This window comes from Alligator sinensis, unplaced genomic scaffold (assembly GCF_000455745.1).
Source record: "Alligator sinensis unplaced genomic scaffold, ASM45574v1 scaffold392_2, whole genome shotgun sequence".
In the NCBI taxonomy this organism is placed as follows: domain Eukaryota; kingdom Metazoa; phylum Chordata; order Crocodylia; family Alligatoridae; genus Alligator; species Alligator sinensis.
Genome location: NW_005842145.1, coordinates 616656 through 626298, shown reverse-complemented (window position 1 = coordinate 626298; position 9643 = coordinate 616656). Strand labels below are relative to the sequence as shown.

The 9643-nt window shown below is 43.5% G+C and overlaps 1 protein-coding gene across 1 annotated transcript in view; it reads left to right on the top strand.

Annotated features, from left to right (window-relative positions):
• Window positions 1–9643, top strand: part of SLC1A1 (solute carrier family 1 member 1) — a 75991-nt gene that overhangs the window by 60949 nt on the left and 5399 nt on the right. The window contains exons 9-11 of the mRNA XM_006025416.3: window positions 952–1074; window positions 1795–1989; window positions 2876–3010. Of these exons, the coding sequence (XP_006025478.1) occupies window positions 952–1074; window positions 1795–1989; window positions 2876–3010 (453 nt within the window). The remainder of the gene's footprint in view (window positions 1–951; window positions 1075–1794; window positions 1990–2875; window positions 3011–9643) is intronic.

Sequence of the window (9643 nt, the reverse complement as noted above, 5' to 3'; positions counted from 1 at the left end):
AGGAGCTGTTCACTTACTGAGGAGAGAATTTGGCTTTTAGAATCTTACCAATGCAAACAACGTACGCTAAGCAACAGCACTGAACGACAACCCAGCATCTAACAATGTCCAATATTGTACAACAACATTTTTCTCATTCACATCAGTTTAAACAAGAATAACTTAGCTGACTTTAATGTGATTAGTTTGGTTAATAATGTAACAGAGCAGAATTTGGGTCATTACATTTGAATTAATGTAAATGATTTCCCACAACACAGAAATGCAGTTCAGAGGTGGATGCAATCAAACCTATTATGAAAGCCTCTAAATTCCATCGGTTCCAATAATGGGCCACATCTCTTTGTATCCCCAATCAGGTGACAGTACCAAAGGTGATAAAATAAAGGTTCATACATTTTTTAATGTTCATTTACTTTCTGGGATGTGGCTTAGAATATTTTGGATCTTAAAATTTAGTCCTAATTCTGCTACTCCCTAAAAATATTATTCATGTATTTTTTCTTGACTTATTCAATTGGACTTTGCTTCTAATATTAATTAGCTTATCTCATTTTATGTTCCTATTTGGAAACAGATAGTGACAAAAAAGCCTTAGAGAAGAAGAGCACACACCAACTGCTGAAGCTTCCTTAGCCTGACGAAGGGTTTTTGAACCCAAAAGCTTGCTTAATAACTATTCTCCAACCATTTGGGTTGGTCTAATAAAAGATATCAAATTCACCCAAGGAACCTTGTCTGCCTTAGCCCCTAGAATGACTTTTGAGATGCTTCCTGCTTTCCCTAACATATGATGAGCATATGTTCCCTTGGAATACAATTGTCACTGCAGTGAATGCTTGTTGTACACATGTATTTGAGGACAGAACTGGACATTAGTTAACAACAACTCATTTGGATCAGGAGACAAAATAAATCTAATGACTTAAAAGAGTCTGTTTTCTTTTTCAGACTTGCAATCCATTCTGTTGTAATTCTGCCACTGATCTACTTAATAACAGTAAGGAAAAACCCTTTTCGATTTGCCATTGGGATGGCTCAGGCACTTCTGACAGCCCTCATGATCTCTTCCAGGTAATCAGAATAAATATTGTTTTCCTCTGGCATTAATATCCGTTGCAATGATTTTACTGCTGTTTATATTCCACATCCTGAAATATTAAATCCATTGGGTGCAAGTCCAAGGGAAATATTGCATTTGTAAGTATCATCTTTATAATGCTGACTGCTGAGGATTTACATCAGTGCTGCTGATACGAGTGTTTCTCCTAGTAGTGTAACTTGGGGTGGACAAGCAGGACACGTCCTCTGGGTACTGCCTAAGGATTTCTTAGATTTCAAAAACATTAGGGCTGGAAGGGACTTCACAAGATCATTGGGTACAGCCCCCTGCCCAAAGGACAGGAAAGGAGTGCCAGGGAGAGGGGTGCCCATTGACAATGGGGTAAAATTCCTTCCTGACTCCAAATATGATTAGTTTTGTCAGTTAGCTCACTGCTAACAGACCCTCTGAAGCTAAATGTTTTCACTGTTTCTATGACTATACCAACCGTGAAGGGTTTATTTAAGGATAATTAAAACTTTAAGTCATTTTTTCCAAAAATCAGAAGAGATAGGAAAGACCATTTCACTGTAAGGGCCTAACTCTGTGCTTCTATAACCTGTGCACAACACTCCTGATCATTTAAGAACAGTTTTCAACCCTACACTTAGACACTCAAAATAAAAGTAGACTAGACTGATAAAAAGAACAGGTATTCTACTCGCATGCATATTTGTTTATCTACCACCCAGCTCAGCAACTTTGCCTGTCACCTTCCGCTGTGCAGAAGACAAGAACCATGTCGACAAAAGGATTACCAGATTTGTTTTACCAGTTGGAGCAACAATCAACATGGATGGAACAGCACTTTATGAAGCAGTGGCCGCAGTGTTTATTGCACAACTCAATGACTTGGAATTGGATGTTGGCCAAATAGTTACTATTAGGTGAGGATCATCAGAGCTCAAGTTTTGTCTCTTTTTTGTTAATGAGTTGTGGATTCACTTCAGGCACCCTTGGGGAATCCTGTTAATTTCACAGTTGTCAGCCGTGTGCGGCAAAGGGTAAACTCTCATCTCTTGTGCAAAGGTTAACAAACAGGTCTTGCCCACGGGACCTATATAGGGACAGAAGGTAGGGGATGAAGGGCCAAGGCATGGAACGGCGTGTGGCCATGTTGTATCTGGAATTGTGACTACTAGGTTCAGCAGCAGTAGAAGCTTGCAGCACAGCCCAAATTCCTCATTTTGTCCAGCATATACTTTTCAGTCCCATTGCTCATGTTCTCATTCCTCCTAAGTCTCCCCTCTGTGCTAGTGTAGAGCAGTGATCAGCAATATTTTCCAGCAGTGGGCCAAAATGGCCCAGGTCACATCTGAAGTGAGGTGGTACCAGGACCTAACTGTTGCTGCCACCACTTATACCCCACACCCAGCTGCAGCACAGCTCTCCACTGCCTGCTTGTCCAGCTGTAGCACAATGCAATGTCATACCAGCAAAGCCCCTGCCACCAAATCCTGCCAAAGTCTCAGCTCCACAGATTGGATCCAATAGTTCTGCAGTCCGGATCTAGCCCATGAGCCATAGGTTGCCAACCCCTGGTTTAAAGGCTCTAAAGCATAGTAAAGAGATATGTACCTGCTCCCTCATACAACAGATGCATCTCAGTTGCTTGGGCTGCTAGCCTTGTTTGTCTGCCCAGGAAGGAGACACAATCAGCTCCTCAATAGCATAAGCTGCTTTAATAGCCTGCCCCAGAGTCCTGTGCGGATTGTACTTCAGGAGGACAACAGATTTCCTAACTGCCTTTCTACTTACGTTTTTTGGATTCAGTGTCACGGCGACAGCAGCCAGCATCGGAGCAGCAGGTGTCCCCCAAGCTGGACTCGTCACCATGGTGATTGTACTGAGTGCAGTCGGGCTGCCAGCTGAAGATGTTACCTTGATCATAGCAGTCGACTGGCTTCTGTAAGTTTAGTAACTTGAGTATTTAAGTAATGTACTGTAATAACGTATTTTCTAAATGGTGAATGAATGTCTGTGACCAGGAGATAGAATAAGAAGTTGATGCAGTGGCTTGGGAGGACTGTCAGAGGCAGGCATGGATGACCATAGCACCAGACTGGTTCAGTTTATTATTGAAAGAAATACTAGCTGAGCCTTGAGGGATGAAGCCAGAGGAATCACATTGGCTGCCTATACACATGCTCAGGGGTGGGGGATCTTTTTAATTAGAGTGGTTCCCAGAGAGGCACTCCAATTAAAATGCTGCAGTGTCATATGTATTAAGCCCCCATGCAGTTAAAAATGGCTGCTGGACACTAACTAAAACTTGTTGAATGAGCTTTAGTTAAAAAAGTGCCCCTGTGGCCATTTTGAAATACAGAGGAGCTTAAAACACATGATGCTGCGGGGATGCTAGAGCATTCTACTTAGAATGTGCCGGAGCATGTGTATAGACAGTCACTATGCAGGAAGAGAGTGAGTAGCCTTAGATTCACGGGTGATAGTGACCTATCAGCACTGACCAAGTCATTTTTAAAACACAAGTGTTAAAGTACTAGAAAAATAGTACCTCAGAGAGGTTTAAGCTCACCCCATAAATTATTCCACCTTAGGGACATTAGGCAGCTTGCTCGCAATAAGGAAATGCAAGCCACAAATAGAATGTTTTAGCAGAGCACTACAAAACAAATAGTTTAAAAGAAAATCACTGAGATGGGCTCAGTAAGTTCTAAGCAGAGACAGCTCTGGGCAGATACTCAAAGCACAATCACAAAGGGCTCTGCCATCACAGCTGCACTCCTGACCTGTTCCCCAATTTACAAGAGCCACACAGGGACCCCACCCAACATATCATCCAGCATATGCCACAACAAATATGCCATTTTTCCCCGATTTCCCCTTCCAGTTCCTCCATAACTTCCCAGTCCTGTTATGCGTTCTTTCAGGGCCGACGCAATGATCTCTGGGTGTCTGGGACATCATCTTTAAGAGTTGGCTTACTCCAGCAAAAGTGCCTCAAAAGCTTTAGCTTCGCTTACTTAGACATGTTTTGGGCTCCCCTTATTGCTTCAGGTGCTAAGCAGAACAAGGAAGTAGAGAATAAACAACCATGGCACCAGAGAAGCTCTGAGATGTGGGAGGTAAGGGACTGCAGTGCAGGCAAGAAAACCCTCAGTTTGGTGTGGACCTGCAGTGTTAGGTGGAGCAGATCATTCTTTCTGTACTCCAGGTTCTCTATTTCTGATGCGAGAAGAGTAGCGTTGCCTACCTGTATAAAAGGTTTTAAAGACATGCAGGTGAAATCTTCTGAGAATTACAGTTCTCAAAAAGAAAACAGAAATGGCCAGTAGGAAAAACTTTGATCTGAGCCACCTCATTTTGTGCACACACTTGCTCTTCCTGTGTGTCAGAGTTTCTCATCTGATGGCTGTCAGATTTACAACAGGATAGACAACACAGATAGAATGTCTCCAGAGTCCTGCTGGATGTCAACTGCCCTAACATGGCCACATGCTCTTCTGAAGTTCTGCATCAACATCCACAAAGTGGGTTAATAAATGGAGAGCAGTGGAACACTCTCACTAAGACGCTGTCCAGACGTGGAAAGTTTATGAATGCTACCTGTGTCATCATGGCCTGTGCCGCCTTGTTTTCTGGGAGCAGTGAACACTTCAGAGTAGAACAAGAAATCTGACTGTGGCTAGTTCTATGAATCCCCATTTGAGGCCTGCTTATCATCAGGGATCCTAGTTTTCACTATAAAAATAAATCTCAAATTTTCTGATTTAAAAAAATAACACAAACTCCAAATTTTTCCATGATTAAAATATATATATTATGAGGAGCTGGCCTCAAATGGGGATTTATTATATATACATTAGTGGTGTTTTGTTTTAAATCACAGAAAAAATGGATTTTAGGGTTTTTTTTTTTTTAAATCAGAGCATTTGGGATTAGTGAATATAAAATAAATTGCTCAGCCATAGGATAGTAGTTGTCCTTGACAGTACTATCCTACAGTAGAATTAATTAATTTACTGCACCCTAATATAGATGCACATGTAGACAGTGACACTTTACTATCGAGCTAATTAGTCAACTGCAGTAAAGCATGTGTGTGCAGATGCACCCACTGAATCAGAAGTGGAAAATAAAGAACAAATGAGGGAAGCTGTGGCTTCTTTTTCCTCTTACCTGATGACTCCTAGTCACTCCTGCATCCTACCTCCTGGAGGATTCCAAAGACTTCTAAAGGATGGCAGGTCACAGAGGATGCCTTTGTATCCAGATTCAGGTAAAAAGGAGTTATACAAACTCTGAAGTTCTACAACGGGCCCTTATTCACCAAAATCTTTGTGGTAGAAGTCTATGCGAGTAGGAGGGGGACTAAGAGGCTTTGGACTCACTGGCTCGCACTCAGAGCAGGAGGTTCAATAGTCTTTGATGACCCTTTAAATCCCAACCAAAAGAATCAGGCTAGTATCCACGTCTGAGTTTTCTCTCTCCTCAGGTGCCTTGATCCTGGTATATCATGGGCCAGTTTTAAATCAGATTCCACTACCGCTTTGGAACAAAGAGCTAAGTCTGACAGGCTCCTTTCACCTGGTCCGTGGTGACCCTCATGAGAAGATCGTCTAGCTCCAAATGGAGGAACTGGGAATTCTGTACCCAGTCTGTTATTACCCCACTTGCTCATACAGTGGGCTAAACACAGGGTCCTCTTTGAACCCTGGACAAAATATTTTGAGACTCCAGATCTGCTTTTACAGGTAAAGCGAGGTCCTCCAGCCATTAGGGTAGTTCCATGTCACTTTGGACCCTGGTGCCTTTTCCTGACCTTTGTGCCAAATTTTCCTTGAGCCTTTTGCATCTTCCTCATGACATGATGATGACCTCAGTGCAACTCCAACCCATCCCCAAATAATTCAGGATCCCAAAAAGGGGAGATTTTCTCCAGCCTTTCCTCTCAGAGGGTCCTGTAGGTCATCCTACACCCTTCTCCCATCATGCTTCAAGAGGAGGCAGAAAGGGCCCCAGTCCCAGCCCAAGACCACCAGGGTGTGACACTAAGAGACTGTAGCTTCTAACTCTCCTGTCTTTCCCCTAAAAGTCAGAATGACCCTAGTCACTGAGTAAGGTTGACCATCCACATGTATGCAACCCACATACACTGTCTGGCCTTGTAGAGGCTCAAGTTCAATAAGCTGTTCTCTTACAAGAGTCTGACCAGACCCTGAATCTACCAACCCCAGAACTGGGATTCCCTCTGCTACTCCACACTACATACTGTACATACCCGTGTAGATCTACACATTTTCCTCCTATCCGAGGCACAGCAGAAGAAAAATCACATTGCCTACCCACCCCACAGGTGAAACGAATTAGGTACTCCTTCTCTGTCAGCATCTCCTCCCTTGGGGTGGGGGCCTCTGTCCCTACTTCCCAACCCCCAGAAGGAAGAAACACTCCAACCTGGCCCCATACTTATCCCAGTCCAACACTGGGGTCTCGAGTTGCCTAGTGTTTCACAGTCCCCGTTAATTTTCATTTAATTTTCGTATTGCCTTCTTTAAGGCAGCCACCCAATAGTGGCATACCTGTTCCCAGGGTTCTTATAGTAGGATCCAGCAAAGCTGCTCCGAGGATAATATTTCAAGTATTTCCTGAGAGATCAGACCTCTGGTTTTAACCACTGAGAGTAGCAGGCATCCCAGAGTCACTGGGCTACTGTCCTGTGACAAGATTCAGGGCCAGAGATTTTCTGCTGTCAGCAGTAGGCCTCTTCACTTAAGCCTAGCCAGTCTCAAATGGCAAACAGAAGAATATATAGTCATTGGCCCCACACACACCTAAGGCTTGGTAAATGCCTCTTAATTAGCAGTGAGCTAGGGAGCCAGCCCTATCTATAATTGGCATGTGGCCAGTTATAGACCTCAACTAGCCTCCCAGAGGTTTCTTAAAATGCTTCTTGGTCATCTGCAGGCCCCATTTTATTGAGGACTCCACCATCTCTTGTAGGCACAACCCTGTACCCACCTTGTTCTTCTCAGTCCAGAAGTACAGGCAGAATTGCTGCTGATCTTGAAAATCTCACTGCTGAGCCAGGAAGCACTGAGGCTGCTGTTCCAGGCAAGCAATCTCTGTTTCCAGGTAGCTGTGCCATCTCCTGCCCACGATCTCCAGCACGTGAGCTGGTCATGCCTTCTGCAATCTAGATTATTAAAAGTCAAAGCAGTAACATAGCCAGGGGAGGGAGGGAGGGAGGTATGAGTGGGGCACCAGCCTCAAATGCTGACTTAGAGGATGTGCCAGTATGACCCCTTTCCCCAGGAGTCTTTACTGCGGCAGGAGCAGCCCTGCGCTGCACAGCTGTAGGAGCCAGACACACTACAGGGCATGGGGCTGTGCCTGTCTGGGGAAGGGAGGCAGAATGACCCCTTCTGCCTGGGGGAAATCAAACAGGGTACTAAGAGGGGCCCCCAGAAAGCCCACAGTGCTGCCTGTCTACCAGCAGCAGCAGCCCAAGCCCATATTGCTTCAGGAGTTACTGCCAGAATGAGAAGAGTCAGGCAGGTAAGACTCCCTCCTCCTCTCCCACACCCACCCCTTATTTCCACTGGTTGACATAATTCCCCACTGCCTCTACCTCAGGCATAGAAAGAGCTTGTTACACCCTTGAGTCACAGCCACACCTCTTCCAGGGTTCAAACAACAGGTCTTCAACACAAAATATTCAGGCCACTCTGCCTACTGCATTCAACAAAGGAAATCCAAAGAAAATACCTTGCCCCTTGCAGTTTAGGCCTCAACCGTTCTCTAGCTCCCCAATCTTTCTCAGGTAGGGCCCTTTTTAAGCATTCCCGGACAGGATTCTGCCAGGGGTCTGTTACAGTGTAGATGTATCCATAGTTATGCGGTATGCTGGCCAGTTTCCGTTTCTTCATTTAACTAGCTCTTAGTAACAACTGCTCCTTTCCATGACTGATCTTCTCCATAAGGACAACTGTGGAAGTTTGAAGGCCACAATATATTAAGGCTGGAATTTAGTTAAGCTCTTGCTGAGAGCTGCGTAGGTCACTTCAGAGATAGCAGCCTGTTCCTTATACCTCATATGGGACAAGAGTGCCATTTCAGTATTTAGACTCTCTCAAAAATGCTGACAGGAAGGTGTTAGATCTGTCATGGGACAGGTTTGATCTACTTAATGGCAGAACAAAACCTGGGGAAACTGAGAAATGTGGGCACAACTGCTAGGTCACTTGGATTTTCTCCATTTTTGTATCAGAAGAAAGATACTATCCTCCGTGTGCGAGGAGGAGGGGGAAGATTTCTAGCAGGATCAGTGAGGCTGTGACTGATTCACAAAAGTGGTTTGTGAATCAGCTTCAAGGGAACCCCATTACACAAAAATAGCACATGATGCACTTCAGAGTCATGGGTCTCTAACACTAGCAGCCATTTAGCTTTTTCATCATCTTCGGCAGCAGTGTTGATGGTTTACTTAGAAGCTGTGACCCAGTTCTTTAGGTTAGAAAAGCTCTCTCCTTTTCCACCTGCAGCTATCACTAAATGACAATTCATCAGGTCACACTGATGAGCCACAGAAATAATATGAGGAGGATGCAAAGGGTTATATCAGCTAAGTATTTACATTGCTTAGTCTCCCTCAGGCTTCTCATCAGTCATTTCTATGATAAATGGTTCCTTGTACTCTGACAATTCATAGCCTGTCCTAAGTTACATGAAAAAAGATGATTAAAAGAGGTCAAAATGGTTTTACTGGTGTTGTGCTCCTGAAAGATTTTACAGCCCTAAAGACACTCTTTAGGAAACACTCTGCAGATGATTATGACTGTGCTGCCCATATTAGTAATGCAGCTATCATGACCATAAAACATTTATACCACTACAAATCATTAAAATCTCCCCTATGAAATTCATGTCCCTCCTTGGTGGGTCAATGAAAGACTGCTGGTGTCACAGTAGTTATTTTAGAACAGTAGTTCTCAACCTTTTTGGACTTAAGGCACTCCCCATTGGACTCAAGAGCCTTCCAGAGCTTTTGCAAATTGAATGGCACCCAATTTCAAAAACTAATTTATATATTATGCTGTGCTAGACCCTGTAATCATCTAAGTAATATTAACAATTTGATATTGCTTGGAAGAAATTAAGTCTACATGAGAGATGGCATCATGCAGAAGAAAAGACAGGCTTTTCCCTAAGGATTCTGGGCAACTGCAAAACTTCACCGTGCTTTTAATGAGCAGGATGCTATTTATAGCCAGTTAACTTGAATGCACATGCTGTACATTGATAATATTTTGCATATGCTAAAGTTGCTGTTTTATAGTATTAAACATTTCTTGTGCACATTCTTTCCTCCCTTGAACTTTGGAATTTGCAGTCTGACATTTACATGCACTGCAGTTTGGTTTCCCACCAACAATCAGTCATGAGCTATGATTAAATTTAGTACAAAAAATAGTGACAGAACTGGATCTATAACATAAAATACCTTTATCAGCAAAGATGTAATGACGGTGAGAAACAGTAGGAACTGCACAACAAGGAAGAGATAACTGCTTCTACACC